The sequence below is a fragment of the Pseudoliparis swirei genome, chromosome 5 (genome assembly GCF_029220125.1).
Source record: "Pseudoliparis swirei isolate HS2019 ecotype Mariana Trench chromosome 5, NWPU_hadal_v1, whole genome shotgun sequence".
Taxonomy (NCBI): Eukaryota; Metazoa; Chordata; class Actinopteri; order Perciformes; family Liparidae; genus Pseudoliparis; species Pseudoliparis swirei.
Window position 1 is genome coordinate 18,879,479 of NC_079392.1, and position 17,764 is coordinate 18,897,242.

The following is a 17,764-nucleotide window of genomic DNA, read 5'->3' on the forward strand; positions in this document are numbered from 1 at the left end:
TCTAGAACCCCACTTTGGGTACAACAGACAGTTTTTCAAGCAAGGGAAGAGCGAGTGGATGTCTCTGGGAGATTGAAAGAGTCCGAATAGTCCAAACGATGGTGGTGGATGTGAAATAAGGAGTTCGAGACAAGAATGAGTAAAAAGCAAAACATTGGGAGCAGAAACATGCAGCCCTGGACAGTGAGAAGAATCAGTGAGACGCTTTCAGGTTAAAATTACCCACCAAGCACGTTAGATATTTACTTTTTTTCTTAATTTTGAGGATAACTTCTGTTCATTTACAGGGATATTTTCATTCCCTTGGTTTTCAGGTGTTTGATCTCATCCCTCCAGCCAAGCAGCAAGAGGCCGACGGTCTTAATACTATCATCACAGAAAGGCCGTGCACCTGTGCTGTAAACATGTACATGGCCATAAGCACTAAGGATGGCAGAATTTAATACACTATAAATATTATCTAAATATTTTATTGGGGCAGTGTGGGACAGGTCGGAAAACTGGGGAAAGACTAGTTACGGGTTCGCTGTCTTCGCCTGCGCTTAAATGCCCGCCGTGATGGACAGTTTGTATCTGCCGCTTGTTGTGGTCTGTCTTTGAATAGTTTGCAATCAGGTGGAGCAGTCCTCCTCCTGATCTCCTCCACCGTTATCTGGTATCTTTGTAAAATAATTTCTGAGTCACACTCAAAGAAGGTTTCAATGTTTCAACAATATTATTCGTTTTCATATTAGGATTTCATCTTCTTTACATACAGTACAGTATTGTACACATGTAATGTCTGTACATAGCCCTTCTGTCTTTACTGCCATCCCAACAGATGTTCCTATAACCCAAAACTGTGATGGGCTCTGAAACCAGTCACATGGTGAAAAGGGACATTTTTGAGATTAGAGTGAAAATACTAGTAGGTCGAAACTCAGTATTTTGGTGAAATTGGGTTTTGATTCAATTATTATTCTATAACATGTCTATCATCCCTAAACATATCTACTTGTTTTTCATTAATTGAATGTGTTAAAATGTGCTTTATTCAACCAGCCAGTCTATTTAGAACCCTCTCTTTAAAGTTGTTTTGTCAAAATTCTATTCCATGAAATCTAACTGATCAGCTGACTTTGGGCAATCATAACATTTGAAACAGACAAATAATGAAAACATATTTGAAACAAGCTTGAAGTCAGCTTCCAAAAGGTCAAATTTCACCATGTGACTGGTTTTCCCAGATCCCATCACAAATGGTCTCAGCACTGTTACTACCACACTACCACTAAAAATATAAACCTGTCTTGAAGAAACCTATGCCTAGCTGTGCACTTCACCTTTTGCTCCGATGCCCTGAGCATGTCCTCACAAGGCTGTGGACATTCTGAAATGCCGGCTGGGATGGGGCAGTAGGGCTTGGTGGAGCAGCAGGGCCGGATGGGGCAGGAAGGGTGGATGGAGCAGCAGGGCTAGATGGGGTTGGGGCTGGGGCGGAGGCTCCACCAACCAGTGGTGACTGGTGGAAAATTGCGATCTTTGCAGATGGTCCTATAAAGTAACAAGAAGTAACCAAATTTGCTATATGAGGAGATGAACTAGTGTTGTAGTACTCGAGTCCAGATGGCAAGATAAAGAATAACTTACCACCTTTTGACACCTGCAGGGCCTTCCGCTTCCGTCCTACTGTATAAAGACATTGCAAGGAACTAATAAGTATTTTTTGGGGAATTATTGAAGTCATTGTTAAATGTCAGTGTGTGAAAGAGACTTTTTTTTAGTCATTAAAGTAGGTCTAGGTTGAACCTTACCCTTCCTGGGCACCATTTCTTCATGAACTGAAAGAGAAAGGCAATATGAGTGTGATTAGTATTATCACATAATGTTAGGCATATGCAATGTTAAAAATAATCTGGCAGATTTATTCAATAGGCCTATCTGTATGAGGAGGCATGAGGACAATTTAACTAAGGGATATCAGTCTACAGTCAACCAGTCTCAACGTCAGGTGCCTCACAGGCATCCAAAGCTAATTGGCTGCCTGAGAGCTAACCAGTGTTAGTAAGCAGCCTGGGAGTCAGCCCCTCTTAATGTCCGTCTAGATGCCTTACAGGTATCTAAAACCAACTGGATGCCTGTGAGTTAACCTGTATACCAACGACTAGGCAGCCTGGCAGTCAACACTACCTATGATGCCTCAGAGTTATCCAAAGACTGGTGGCTGCCTCAGAGGTATCCTTATTCCAAAGCAGCCTGGAAGTCAACCAGTCTCAACGTCAAGTGCCTCACAGGCATCATTTGAAAGATAACCACTAACCATTAACAATCACTCAAATACAGTGATTAATCTGCAGTAATTAATCTTACTTTGTTACCTAATATTTTAACCAGATTTAGCTCGCTAGCAGGTAGAAATGACATTACCACAGCTAAGATTAGCATAATCTATCTGCTAGCTAGCAGGTTGAAATAACATTACCACAACATTAGCCGGCCCAAAAATAGCTACGTACCTTTGGAATTGTTGAACCAAGTGGGTTAAATGCGCCCAAATGCGCCCAAGTGGGTTTGGCTCCAAATGCGCGGTTTGAATATCCCATGCGCTACAAAAAGTGGGTTTGTATATGCGCTCCGCTCCACGTGGGCGTAGCGCATTGCTTGCATCAGAGTTTTGGGGCGGGACCACCTTCCGGCGCCTTCCAGGCAGCGGCTGCCTGGAAGGCTCCGGTGAGGGCTCAAAACACCATCGAGCCCTCAAGCCCCTCATGTACTCCCAACATGTGTTATTGCCAGTGCAGTGGACAGAACTGGGCTATTTGATTGTTTTGTCAAAAATAAGAACAAAGTGCATCAGTGATCATACCAAACAAAAATTAAAAACAGCACCACAGGTAGCATCAAAAACAATATTTAGAAAGGAAAGCAGGAAAAAAGTCTTAAAAGCTCCTGAAACATGGAGATATTACGTGATATAAATGGCATTATAACATTGCCTCAAAAGCTTTGTTGGAAGCATATTAAGCTATTTTTTTCTGATTATCAATTTATTAGGCTCTTTTCTAAACTTCTACGTTAGGGGCCACCGTAGATCTCCGACACACTTAAAAAGAGAGGAGTGAGCGGAGACATATTTAGTTGATTGCAATCTAGGTGCCACAAAATCTGACACACTGGTCCTTGAAATATACTAAATATGCAGCGATAATAATTCAATTTAGGAAAATAACATTCTCATTATTTATGAAAACACAAACAAACCTTGCTGCTCCAGCTACCGTGCTAAACTGATGAATGACTGGCGTGACATCACCTTTATCCACCTGAGTCCCACCCATTCAGACAAAATGCAAAAAACAGAAAGAATCTCCCAAAAATTCAGAAATGTGGGACGCAAATGCATGTGTTTAATTAAAATATCAGAAAATCGGAATTCCCAAACAATTGGCTGATGTGCTTTTAGAGTTAAATATATTCGGATTGTTGTAAAGTTGACACATCACTCACACACTATATTCTTAACCCCTGCACTTTGGTAAATCTCCACCTGAGGATGCATTAAAGCAGCTGTGCAGGGCCAACCAGTCGATTTATCCGTCAGTGGACGGACACGTATGTTAACCTGGTTGCCAGATTCTCTGCTTCTCCCACAACCTCAACAAACAGCTCGATAACCGAGGGGACAGAAAGACGAGAACAAAGCCAGTGCCGCCAACAAGAAGGCAGACAAATGCTAACACTGCTGCTACTGCCAAATAACGCCCATCCCCAATGTATTGCCCTTTTCTAAGACTTATTCAACGTTTTCATCATATACCGACCCGCCACACCCCCCTGCCAAAAGATCCAGAATGTGTCTGTGTGATGAGGTGAAGGATTAAAAAAATCGAAGCAACGAGATCTGCCCTTTCTTTTTCTGAAGAAAGACTAGAAGTGAAGCTTTGTGCACGTCCGCTGCTGCGGCACATTTGAAAAGTCTGGCCCGGCTGCTTTTGTGTCACCAACATAATGGGGATTGAGGGAAAACACAAACTGAACCACTGTGCCGTTGTGGCACTGGCTATTAGTCAACGTGATGGCCTTTGCAGATGCTAATGGTGTATAGTGTGTCCCGGCCGGCCTCCCTCCTCCCAGAACGTGGCTATCTGATAGCACAAAGGCCTTTTGCTGGAGGTTGACTTTTCCCCCTTTCTTTTCATGGCTGCTACAAAGTCATTAGGCGCTTTTTTTTTACCTCCCTTTCCCTTGTTTTTGAGAAAACAGGGGAATATATTAGCCACAAAGAAAATAGAAAGTTGACGTGGGGCAGTTATCTCCATGTGTAAAGCCTCAGGTGATGGTAGTGAGGAAGAGGCCTTCCCCCTCTACATCCACCCCTCCCCACTGCTCTTCCCTTTGAGCAATGTGGAGCTGAAGTAACAACCGGGCCCTTGTGAAAGAAGAGAGGACCTCTGGACTCTGACTTATTAATCAGTCAGGCCCTCAGCTGCCTCAGGCTGCATCGTGTCTTCAGCCGGCTCAGGGTTGAGATAACAGCCTGCAGAGTTAAATACTCTGAAGGTTTGCCCAGGCCTGAACCAGAGGCCTCATCACATCAGCACACGGGCCACTGGATCCAGATGCAACCAGCTGTAGGACAACAGCAGACAGTATTATGGAAACACACATTCAAGCAATACAATTCTCCACGGATGAAAGTGAAACAATGCATCAAAGGTGATTTCCCTTTCACTTGCTGTTTTTTTAAAATTTAAACTAAGCATTTATTGGATGGATTGCCATGACATGTTGCAGACATTCACCGTCCCCAGGTGATGACTTCTGCCAGATTTGGTGATCACTTCAGAGTTCAGGCATCATGAGGTCAGAAGGAACTTTAAAGAAAGAAAAGAAATGTACACTTATTTGTTCCCGTGGGCAAATTCACCCATCCTTAATTATTAAGGAGCAGAAAACATGTCGATGAGGGCAAACTCCGTTCATAGATGGTTGAAAGCTACTAAATAGAGTTTGAGATGAGATTGTTGGTCAACTTTCTTCATAATATTTGAGTGTTCTCATTGGCTAAAGCTTCAGGTAAATGACATTGTTAACCGCTGCTGACATAATAATAGGTGCAACACTGACTGGACAAGATGACACAACATGAAAAAGGTCATCTTTATTTGTCAATTTTATTTTTCTCTTTTAAACACAAATGCAATAAATAAAGCACATCTGATGGGGTATACCATGCAAACATTACTTTCTACAACGTAAAACATTTTTTTGAACAAACTCACAGATATTGTGACACAAGTTGTTCACTCTGCATACATGTGCTGTACATCATAGCAGCTCCATGACTTTGTGTTAACTTAAGCTGTACAGAATGCACCATCTATTGTTTGTATGTACAGTATGCATGTATACACACACCAATATACACATGAATGAGTGAATAGGTTGTACGCAGTCTAGAACCCCACTTTGGGTACAACAGACAGTTTTTCAAGCAAGGGAAGAGCGAGTGGATGTCTCTGGGAGATTGAAAGAGTCCGAATAGTCCAAACGATGGTGGTGGATGTGAAATAAGGAGTTCGAGACAAGAATGAGTAAAAAGCAAAACATTGGGAGCAGTGCAGAAACATGCAGCCCTGGACAGTGAGAAGAATCAGTGAGACGCTTTCAGGTTAAAATTACCCACCAAGCACGTTAGATATTTACTTTTTTTCTTAATTTTGAGGATAACTTCTGTTCATTTACAGGGATATTTTCATTCCCTTGGTTTTCAGGTGTTTGATCTCATCCCTCCAGCCAAGCAGCAAGAGGCCGACGGTCTTAATACTATCATCACAGAAAGGCCGTGCACCTGTGCTGTAAACATGTACATGGCCATAACTGTTCTGTCAAACCATCACAGCTGGTGCAGATGGCAAACATTGGGATAACCCACCTTCCCCTGTGCGACCAGACCATTTGATCAAGAAGGACTGGACATTAGTGCGCTAAAGACGAAAACCAGGTCTGAAGTTGAGACATAAAGTGGAACTGACAGCGTCATAGCTTTTCAAAATCAAATCAAATGTACATGCTAGTTTAATAATGTGTCTAAACAATTTATAAGCATCCTGAAATGGTGTTTGATTACATTTGTTAATCTATCAAGAGGATGTCCGATTTTTCTTTCGTTTGGAAACATATGCTCCCTTATTCCGACATGGGGAGAGTATGGATGAAATGTTAAAGTCCAATGGTGAAAGTGCAAACATCACAAACACTAGACGAATACTGAAACAAAAAGATGGCATGACCAGGACAGCGTGTGCATTTGGCAGACCTATTTACACACCAGTCAAATAAAACCCCATTCGATCAAAAAAAGAAAAGAAATAAAGCTATACATGCTATCGTATCAGACACCTTCAGAGCTGGTCTTATTCCGTCAGTGAGTGAGTTGTTGTGGAGTTACAATGCGGAGCGTTGATGAGAAGGAAGCTGAATATTGAAGTAGGCAGCTACTTTCTACTCTTATAGTTTAAGTGAGGGCATCTGCTGCTCCTCTTTAGCGGTACATGGAGCATATATGTAGAGCTTAGCTGCTGCTCAGAGGGATAACTGAAGTGCTTTGGATGCCAAGTGCAACTAAAAGGAACGGGTTAATGTTAAATATAGGCAAATTCTTGTGTGTCGTGGCGTATTTTAGAAGTACCAGGCGAGGTAAAAGCTATAAGTTTCACTAATCAGGAACAGCGCCAAAGCTGACATCAGTGAACACACTCTCACAAACACCATCAGCTGGAAAAGAAAAACATAACTGGGGAGATTAACATGTACACAATCCTCCTTTAATGAAAATGAGAAGTGAGATGTCCGATAAGGGCGTGCATGCTTCTCATTTTCCTTGTGATCTCTCTGTGATTGGGCTCCTGTGCAGAAGCCCCCCCCCCCCCTCTTTACCCAGGACAGTTTGCAAGAAAAAAAGAAAGGAAAACCAAAAGATAAAGCTTGAAAACTGTGTCCTTCAGTTCAGGTCCATCTTTTCATCATCAGTTTCAAAGGGGGGACAGGTATCCAAGCTGTGGATATTAAAATCAGATGAGGAGCGGTGAGGCCAAGGTCAGGATGAGATGACGGTCATTTACAGATTTGTCTTTTTTTCAGTGTATTTCTCCGATGTTATCCATTTATTTACTTTCAATAGTTCTGTAATGAAAAGGGGAGAAGGAACAATAGATCATATTTACATACAGTGCACAATTGCGATTTAGAATTTAAACATTTGATGATTCAATTCGGGAACTGGTAAGTTGGACAGTACAGCAGAGGCAAATACCTGGTTGTCTTATTTTTCCTTGTGAAGAGCTTCTATGAAAGCTTCAAGCTTCTCCTGAATCTCACGAACTTTCTCTACAGAAAAGCACAACAAGTAGGTTGGTTAGTCACAACACTAAACAAACAGAAACACGGTTATAGAACAGAAACAATGTTGGGTCAGCAACAACTTTAATGAAGTCATCTTTTAGTCTCTTTTTTTATTATAGAAAAGCCAAATATTCTTTAGTCTCAACTTCGATTAATTGTATTTTTATTCATGTGTTGATATAAATAGTTTTTGGACTGTTGGTCGGATGAAACTACATTGTTTAACCCTTGTGTTGCCTTAGGGTCATTTTGACCCGAATCAATATTACACCCTCCCCCCGCCTTAGGATTAATTTGACCCCATTCAATGTTTAATGTCGGTGTTCTTTCGGTAGTCAACAAACAAACATAAAGTGCCTCACACTTAAACTTGGAAAACAATATTAATTCTAATAATTTTCTGGAGGTTTTAATTGCTGGCGTCAAATTGAACCCAAAGGGTAAAATATGTTAGTAAATATAAAGGTAACAGGAGGGTGAAACATTGAATCGGGTCAAAATGACCCAAAGGCGGGGGGAGGGTGTAATATTGATTCGGGTCAAAATGACCCTAAGGCGACACAAGGGTTAAGGACAGTGTGCTAAATGTCATCGGCTTTTGAACCGTTTTTCCGTCAATGTACTTTTTTCTAATAACTGGAAGATTAATTAATAATGGATCTAATTCTCAGTTGCAGCAGAAATTCCCTCACATTTTTCACCACAGCCAAACCTCACGGCCGACCTCCTTCACGCATCTGATGATGAAGACCTGTATACCCTTTCCCGGTAAGCAAAGACCACATCAAAGCTCTCCCCCTCCCCTCTTCGTGGTACGGACCTCACGGGCACATTGCTAATGGACAGAGGGAGATACCATAACAACAACATTTCACATGAAAGGGGGAATCTACTGGAAAACAATCAGTCACTTCTTCTCATGATTACACTCCTTTTGTCCGGAGACCGCATTAGAGGAGCAATCCTTCCCCCCCCGACATGTACCGTCACACGAGATGAGCGAGCCATCTCAAGCCGTCTTAATCACTGATTCAACAGTGGCTGAAGGAAGTCTGTGGGCCAACACAGAGAAAAGGAAGCTGTGCTCGCAATGCCAGCTGCACCTCCAGGCCTGGCTGGCTCTCCAGCTTCCCTGTCACCCTCGCTAATCTGTCTGGATCTCCCCCAAGCACAAACTCAAACACCGGCTCTGAAAAACAAACTAGCACTGCTCCGTCTTGATCAATCAGCCGCACGAGATCCATAGGCAACCTATTGTCGATTATTTTACCAAAAGAAGGCCCAATGAAAACAAACTTTAAGGAGACGTGCCCCGTTTTCTGGGCGATAAATCATTGTGGTTTGGACCTCAGAGCAACAGTGTTGTAAGTGTCCGTTTCAGGTCGGCACAAAGGTGATTATAAGTGTGTGTGCTTTGGAGTGAAACTAAATATTGTACTCGGGGGGCTTGTGTGCAGCCCCCTTTTGATGGGAGCACGGCTGCCGAGGTATCCTTTTCCGGACGGATGAAAAGCACACGGTTGTTAAGAGAGATGCAGGCATCCCCCCCTCCCCCACACACACATCCAGAAATACTAGCAGAGCTGAGGAGTTCTGGATAACTAACACACACACACACACACACACACACGCGCGCACACGCAAATGAAGCTTTGCCCTGAAAGTTAACACGGAGAAAAAGCACCCGAACGTCTTGAAAACCAGCTCCAGCTGTACAGTCATGCTTCCTCCACCTTTTTCCACCTTCCTACACACTCAACACTGGGCAGGTGGCAAAAAAAGAAAAAAAACCCTGGCCTTTGATACTCTGTTAACACACTCCGGCAAAATGGCAGGGCGTTAGGTGGAGATTACAACACCTAATGGAGGCATTAAGGGGGCCTGTCGAGGGGCACGCCGACAAGTCACTGCAGCAGGTGTGGGGTTGAATGAAACATGACCCTGCGGTACGCCATTCCAGCACGCAGCCCACCGCAGGGCACGGCTCAAAGGCAACTGACAGAGTTCATCCGTGTGGGCTGCGTGCCCTGACCACAGAACAACACAGCTCAATCCAAGCCAATCAGAGTAGGATTACCAACATCTGTTCGACCTGAAGAAGAAGAGATGTGACGTACGGGGGTGTGGAGTTTTAGTTGGTGCGAGGAGAGGAGGTTACCGACTGTCAGATCATCAGAACATGGGAAATCCCCCGGCTCAAGCTTCAAAGCGGGTTTAGATGTGGCTGATGATAAGGTGCTCTCCGGAGCCTCGGCGCTTCACATGCAGACCGTTTCACACGGGTCAAACATTACGCATCCTGACAATTGTTGGGCAAAGATACCATGCTCCTCTAAATCAGTGGGGTAGGGAGGGGTTAGATAAGAGGGCTTGTGATATGAGAAGACACAGGTTTGTTTCCCCAGATCGGCTGGAAAAGTTGCCCATGGAAAGTTGAAAATCACTCTGCTAACGCAGCTGAAACCCACTATTCAATTAAATGAAATATATTTTGACCAGCTCAACATCTGAAATTTGCCTCAGAGGGCTTTACAATCTTTACACATTGTCCTACACACTCAACGGCTGATCCAGTGCTTCAGTGGAGCACAACACTGGTTGTACTGGGCAGCTCTTATAATAAAAACACAATTTGATACACTCACACTTACAAGGCACTTATTGGCTTCAGAAGGCTGTACACTTCTACAAGATGTGACACCCATTATCCTCGGGCCGTATTATGGTTGACTTCAGTACCGCATGAAAAAATGCAGCTCCCTGATCCATTAGAATACATTGAACGTGGGGCTGTTTTATGGATCAGCTACCACGTTGCCATTTTTAAAGTTTGAAAAGAAAGTGTGAAGTAAATTTCACTAATATCAATCAGTTCAGTCACAAGATGTGCAGCAACTTCCAGGTCCGATCCAGTACAAAACACATCAACGATTCCCTCACGGCGGGATGATTAATGACTTTAAAATGAGCCCTCAGCAGCTTTCAGGAGCCCAGGAGGCCACTGGTGAGTGTGAATGGCGTCTTTCAGAAAGCCAATATTCTGTGAATAAAACTGTGAGAAACAGATATTTATTTCCCCCACACCATCTGTTTGCCACCTAAAGACAGCAGCAAGAGGAAGATAAGGCCACAACAAGGCTTTCTTTTCTCCGTCCTGTGGAAATGCAACACACACAAAAAAGCAGTGGCCAGAGTCACCATTGCCGGTTCCTCGCTGAGCAGTGGGAGTAGCGATCTAAAACTCCATTTAGGCTCCTGTTTACCTAAGAGATGAGCCCCAAAACACAGTCATTCAACCGCGCACCCCTTTATCTGGTCATGAATATTCCCATAATCCTCTGGCCTCTATCCCAGAGCGTCTATAAGATGCTGTGTGTGTGGGTTGGTAAGGATGGAGGGACTCTCGCCCATTGAGAGAAAGAGAGGGGAGCCTTTTCCCCCCAAATTCCCTCTTTCAAGACCTTCTCTCGGCTGATCTCCACATGAAATGATATCTCATTCACTCTCACTCTGTCGAGTCCCATAAGCCTGCCACAGCCGAAGCGCTGGCAGAAGGAGAGCTGAGCCACAAAGGCATTAATTGACCTGTAATTAGAGTGTGAAACTGCGTGGCCCTGCTGGACGAGTAGCCAACACAGAAGAGCGGGAGAACAGAGGAGAGAGAACGGTGAGAGAGAGAGAGGACAGAAAGGCCTGCAACTTACTGTGAGATCGAAAAATAATCCTCTTTCTGTGAGAGATGGCCACTCTCCTGTATAGAAAGGGTGGTTGTTGTGAAAAAGTGTCAACAGAGCGATTTCAGTAGATACAGTTTGGTGCCAAAGTTGAGGCTACTTTAGTCGCCACTCTGAACGTTTTCCACTGAAAACCAAGCAGCAATCCAGAGTACGGTCACGAGAGAAAGTGGGCGAAGGGTTTGGTTCCTGTCCCAACCTGTCGTCGTACATGAAGGAACTTTTTTTTAATGTTTATATCATATGACTGCCAGGGTCACGGTGTTGGTGGGGACACGGAACATTTTAACGCTGTGCCGTTTCTTTCTTTGAAAGCCGATCTCTTAATGTAACAAACAGAAAAGTCATTTTTTCTCTCTCAGCATGCTGCTTGATTTGTCACTAAATCTGGATTGTCATGCTATAAAACCCCGGGCCATCGGTGACATGGACACAGGGAGAGCCGAGATGTCGACGGCCCAAACGCCATGTCAGTGACAGAGCTATGAATCACCCCTTGCAGTCACAGCTCTTATCTAGAAAACAGATGCCTGGAGAAGAGCAGCCCAACCTGGGGAAAGACATGCATAGGTCTAAACAGGTCAACGCGTGGGGTCAGCTAGGGGGCAGATTAAACAAAAACGGGGGAATGCAGGGAAATCCTTGGAAAGAGCCAGGTGACGACTGTCGTTGAGCTGTGTGGCGCAGGTTTTATTTGAGAGGCCGTAGATTTGAGTTGATTTTAGTACAGGGGGTTATAAAGATGAAGATAGTGGTGGATTTAGCTCCAGGCCTGATGGGTTTAACTGAGGGAAGAGCTACAACAGCAAATGTAAATGATTATGAACAACTAAACGCTTCATTCAAATATCGCTGTTAACAGTCACCATCACTTTCCATATTCTTTCAATCAACAGGTCTACTTATGACTCGTGGTGTAAATCACAGAAAGTCAGGAGTATAAAGTTTTCCAAAACTCACATTTCTAGAATCAAATGGAGCCGTGTGCTGAGGAAAGAGGTGTTCAGGAACTATAACTGCAATCTGGTATGGATAGCCACATGGACCCGAGGATGTGAGGCTGACAAGTCTGGTTTAAACTGAGATCCTGTCAAAAATAAATCCCAGAGAAACTCCTCTCTGCTGCATCGGCCACAGGTGCGTTGACCAAGTTAACTAAAGCTGAACTCAAGTAAGAAAATTAAAAAAAAGAGGCATGCATACTTCCAGCCCGGTCGGTACCTGGGCTTAAATGTAAAGGATTTGTTGTTAAACACTTTCTCCCAGTCCCTTCTTGACATGGCACTGACCCTAAACCAGCCAATCAAACAAGACAACAGAGAAAGATAAGACGGAACGGGTCTCCTCTTCTCTCCGCTGCCCTCGGGTAAATACACGTTTCCAGCTGCTCTGGACCCCACACACCGGCACATCCATGTAACACAGACGGCAAACGCACCTGGAATTCCTTTGAGCCGTTAGGCCTGTTCAGGCTCATATGCTGGGGATGCTGGACTGCAGATGTTTTCATGCCAACAAAGTAGTACTGAAGCCTCAGAAAGGTTCATCAGTTTGTCTCTTTCTTGAAAGCAAGTTTCAACTAAATTCACACTCCAAACATCGCCTCCCCACACACACACACACACACACTACATTTACAGGCATCATATCTTGAAAGATCGTCTGGTCAACTGATGATTTCACATATGCTAGCTTAGTATGACTGGACAAAGCAAGCCAGAGTGAGACTGCATTGCCTTCATAAAATCACACACAAAACACCCGTTACAGTATTTTCCAGTGTTTGTCCAAAATATTCTTCTACATTTTCTCAACCACACAACTGTCCAACAAACAAGACCCAAATGTATGTTGTTAAATAGGCAGCAGTAAATCAAAAACAGGGTAAGGCTATCCTCGGGCAGTGTGGTCATGATTTGAGAAAATTCCAACCTAACGGTAGCATATTTTCACGAGAGGAAGTATATAGTTTTCCTAGTACCTCATCTCAACCTGCATCTGATGTCAGACCTTTGCTTGTGTTTGAGTGACAGGAGGATCAGGGAGAATGGGTCCCCGGTGGCTACACTGTGCTGAAACATAGGAACAGAAGCACACACCTCCTTCTCTTCCTATTTTCCCAAACTTTCTGTCTCCCCTGAGGAGAATGAACGATGGCTTCCCATTCTCCTTCATAGTTTTACTTCTTTATCACCACTTATATTATCGCCTCTTGTTGTCATCTAAAACACACAGCTCTTTTCTCTCGTTTCCTTAGGCCAGTGGATTTATCTGCATCTAGGGAGGATGTTCAGAAGCAGCCGACCTGCAGATGGTACAAACACTTAGCCTGTGTAAAACCCGCTGTTGTAGTACTGTACTTCACCCTTGGAACCAATCAACAGCTGTCTTATCAAGAGTCTGGAGGCTGGATCGCTGCGTACAATGCATCTGTGCAAAATGTCTTAGAAAGGCACCCCTGGTTGTTGACATGAGAAGAAGGATGTGTAGGAATGAAGAGAGGAAGTGAGACAGTGACGCAGAGGGAATAAGGGGAAAGTGTTGAACGATGGGAAAGTGTAAAGAGACGAGGTCACGACTTTGTAAATGGGGGCAGGTGGCTGGGTGAAGTCTTGTTGGAGGGAGAGGAATAAGGAAGGTGAGGTGAGAGAGACTCCTGTATTTTACAGTATTGACGGTTTATTTGGGCTGAAACTAATGATTTTCATTGCCAATTAATCCGTTTCTAATCTTCTTGATGAATAACTTAGTTTCTTGGTCTGTAGAATATCAGCACATTTTGAAAAATATTGATCAATGTTTTTAAATGCCAATGATTACATCATCAAATGTCTTTAGTTTAAGATATTAAGTGTAATGTCATAGGGGCGTAAAGAAACAAGGAAATGTTTACATTTAAGAAGCAGGAGTCACAGAATTTATACTGTTTAAAAAAAAAAGACAAACTGTATAATTAAACTAGCTGGCTTGTTGCTTGGACTATAATTGACAGAAAAGTGGTTATATGTTCCAAAGAAAACAGGAATTGATCAAATTGTAACTGAATTAAAACTATATGAAGTATCAGAAGAAGGTCATGAGAAAATCAGTTATAATATAGAAATGAAGCAAATGTAGTAAACCAGAAATTACAAATCATAGTTTTAGCCTTGTTCTTTTCACTTATCTATCAGTTGACAGCCACAGTAAAAAGTAAACAGTCATAAAAATGTGGAATAAAATATTCAACATAGTTAGTTACTGATGTTTTTGGGGTGTATTGTGATAGAAACGTCACTTCACACATTATTAACAAGATAAGATTAGATAAAATGCAGGAGGGGCAGCTTTAACTGTAACAATGTTATGACAACTGTGGATCTACCGTTTGTGTACTTGTAGCTCCCGGGGAGAAAATTGATCATTTGGCAGCAACTCTGCAGCCCGGAGGTTTCCTCCTCCATGAGAAAAAAAACTAACTTATATTGTATCACCACTAAGCCTCCTTACTTTACGAAGCACCACTGTTGTCTCACAGAGAGTCTATTCAGAGACTGAACTAAATCGTGGCAGGAAGAGTGGGATTGAGAGCTAAAGAAAGAGCAAAAAAGGTGGAAAAAGGGAGCAAAAGACAGCAGTGACAGACATTAAAGCAAGGCAGTGTGTTCGAGGGAGTGATGTGGAGAGTTGAATCAACAGAACTGTAAAAAAGAGGAAGTAATTCAAACTCATAAAAGGTCATACTGAAGTTCAAGTGTATGTAAGGGCAATAGTCCCAAACGTGCCAAAGAGCATCCAGCCTGCACAAAACCACCCCCACGTTCCAAAAACCAGACCAGTTGACTCCGATCATGTCTACAATAATGTGGATACTTATGAAATGGTATCTCTTTTGTTTGTTTTGGCTTTCCATCCATAACAAAGTGGCTTTGAAAAACAGTCCACAGTTGAGAGGTATTATGTAGGAACGCGTTGGAGTGTGTGTACGTGGAAAGTAAAGTACAGGTGTGTGCGTTTGTAAACCTTCAATTACACAAAGATGCTCAGGTACTAATATCTTGGAGCAAAAGGAAACAGCTAAATGTCTCAGTTTATATGTCAATGAAGCCAAACAGCCGTCGGTGGCGTCAATGCAGCAGGCTAAAACAAGTGGTACCGACATTGGTAAAACATTCGCACACTGTGATCATGCCGGCACATGTGCACACAACACCTTCGAACGATGTCATCCCTTACAGGGGAGCACTCGCTAATCACTCTGGAGGAAGCTGCTCAAAGGAGGAGGAGGGGGAGGAGATGAAAGGAAACAAAGTGAGCGTGAGGCTGAACAGGCATTCCAGGGAGCAAGCTCAGACAACCAGCGTTTTATTGTATTCTGCTTCCACACAAGAGAAAGACGAGGAGAAAGTGACTGCATGTGCAAACATGAAAACCCTTCACACATTATCTCTATTTTCAAGAGCACCTTCTGTTGACACCTTTAATTCCTAATAAATCCATACTCTTTGGCACGCTCGTCCCATTCATCAGTTGCAATAAACATACAGTGAAGATGGCAATCGTAATGTAAAAGGCTGTGTGGTGGCACGCTGTTCATTTCAATCTGCTTTTCCAAAATATGCCAGCAACCAGCAAAGTCTGAGGCTGATTTTACATTCAAAAAATGCACACACAGTGAAATGATTTACTTCCAGCTTAAGGGAAGTAATGTACTGTCCAGGCTGTTTGCTAAATAATAATTATAAAACAAGAAACTCACTGACTCTTCATCACTTATCCTCAACCTCGACTGACTGACTGTCTTTAAATGGAAGCTACTAATTATGTTTCTGATTTTCAATGAGCAATTCTAATTCTTCTTTGATGCACTGCAAGACATGTTAACTTTTAAGATATACACTCCCGGTAAAAAGTTTAAAAACATCTACATTTCTCCAGTTTTTATTGAAATGTACACAGTTTTTCAATGTAGTCTGAAATTAAAGCATAGAACAAATAAACAATTGGAGAATCGTTTTGTTTAACAAAATGTAATCAACATTTTTGACTCATCAATGTAGCCACCTTTTGCAGATATAACAGCCGAACACACTCATGCCATTCTTTCTCCAGTGGAAATCAAATGTTCAGAAAGTTCTTCCCAACACTGTTGCAGAACAGCTGCAAGTTGTTAACCCATTACTTGTTTCCTAAAATAGGCCTTTTTGTATAACTCTGAAATGTGCATTATTTTTTCGGATTTGGTAACCTAAACTTTTTTGTTTAACCTCTGGCAGTTTGCCACTGACCTTCGTAGCATTTCAGTTTATTCACTGGACTTGAACTGCTTACATTTCAATACAAACTGGAAACATGGGGGTGTTCGAATACTTTTGATATAGAGACATATATCTTGAAAGGAGCTGTATTTAACCTTCTGAACATTAATAGAGCAGCAAACAAGTAGTATCCAAGTAAAACTATAATGGAGTAATGTCTATCTGAGGATACATTCACTCTCTGAGTTTGTGTGTGCTTTGTTGACATAGCCGGCCGGGCCGGACGCACAGTCCTTTAGTGCATGTTAGTGCATGTGAGCATGACCCACTGGCTAGCTCACACCCGCTTCTCTAAGGTCAGTCACAAGTGATAAGGCCGTTTCAGCTGACGGCATCGGAGCGCAAGTGTAGCAGCACCCACCCTCCGGTTCCTCCCCTCAGTGACAGAGCCAACACCTGCTACCGGCTCACTGTCGAGAAGTTGAGAGCCGTTAAGAGGCTCTTTTCCCATTAAAGACATCGATCCCATGATGATAGTAACCTCCACGGTAACCAGATGTATTTTTGTGAGGATTGCAGACTATAAATACCATGGCTTCTGGCTCAATTAAAGTGCAAGAGAAAAATCCCAAATAATCTGCTCAGATTTATTTTGATCCCCACTGAGACCCCAATCTAACGTGGTTGAGGAGAATAGCTCCTGGTTGGGTCATCTCAAGACAAAGTGGTCCCAGGGGAGGGAACAGAGCAAGATCAATTAATTGCCCCGATATGAATCTGCCAGGAAACGGTTATAGCACCCTGCCCAGAGAAGCACAACCAGGGCCCTGTCCTGTAGCCAGACGGAGGAGGGCGCTCGCCAGGCCAGCGCCAGGGCCATAACGCATGGGGCTCAGCCTGGCACAGCCTAGACAAGTCGACATGAAGCAGCCACCCTGTGGGCTAGCCACTCGCAGGGAGAGGCACTCACATTGTGAGCCAGGCGACACTAAAGTAGGCCTAAAAAAAAGTGAGAAACTGCCAAAGTGGCAACACCTAACAATATTGTCACATTTGCATAGTGTAAAAAAACATGTTGCCATGAGAATAAGAACAATAAGTATAAGTACAAGTAAATGACACACTCATAAGTGGTCACACACATGTCCGCAAAAGAAATAATGTGTCAATAAGAGACGGTGTGTGTGTGTGTGTGAGTGTTTGACAGCATGTGCTCGTGCCAGTGCAATGTACACATTCTCTTTATCAAGCAGAGGTGAAGAGCCACGACTCGGGGAGGGACAGTTGGGAACTGATTCTTCTCCTTCACGGGCAGCCAATTAATGTGAAAGGAGGAGGTGGAGCAGAGGAATAAAAAAGGAACTATAACTGCAATTTACACCACCATTTTCCAAAACTGCAAGTGGATTG

The 17,764-nt window shown here is 43.2% G+C and overlaps 1 protein-coding gene and 1 long non-coding RNA gene across 6 annotated transcripts in view; both read right to left on the bottom strand.

Annotated features, from left to right (window-relative positions):
• Nucleotides 1-565: 565 nt before the first annotated feature.
• Nucleotides 566-1,787, bottom strand: LOC130194326 (uncharacterized). The gene is made up of 3 exons (XR_008831817.1): nt 1,630-1,787; nt 1,323-1,533; nt 566-659 (listed from the first exon to the last, which is right to left on the bottom strand). It is a non-coding gene; the product is annotated as an uncharacterized LOC130194326 (long non-coding RNA).
• A 3,338-nt stretch (nt 1,788-5,125) lies between these two features.
• Nucleotides 5,126-17,764, bottom strand: part of opa1 (OPA1 mitochondrial dynamin like GTPase) — a 39,527-nt gene continuing 26,888 nt past the window's right edge. For all 5 annotated transcript variants that reach the window (XM_056414496.1, XM_056414493.1, XM_056414492.1 and 2 more), the window contains 2 exons: nt 7,295-7,368; nt 5,126-7,164 (listed from right to left, as the gene is read on the bottom strand). In XM_056414496.1, the coding sequence (XP_056270471.1) occupies nt 7,304-7,368 (65 nt within the window). In that variant the 3' untranslated portion in view covers nt 5,126-7,164; nt 7,295-7,303. The remainder of the gene's footprint in view (nt 7,165-7,294; nt 7,369-17,764) is intronic.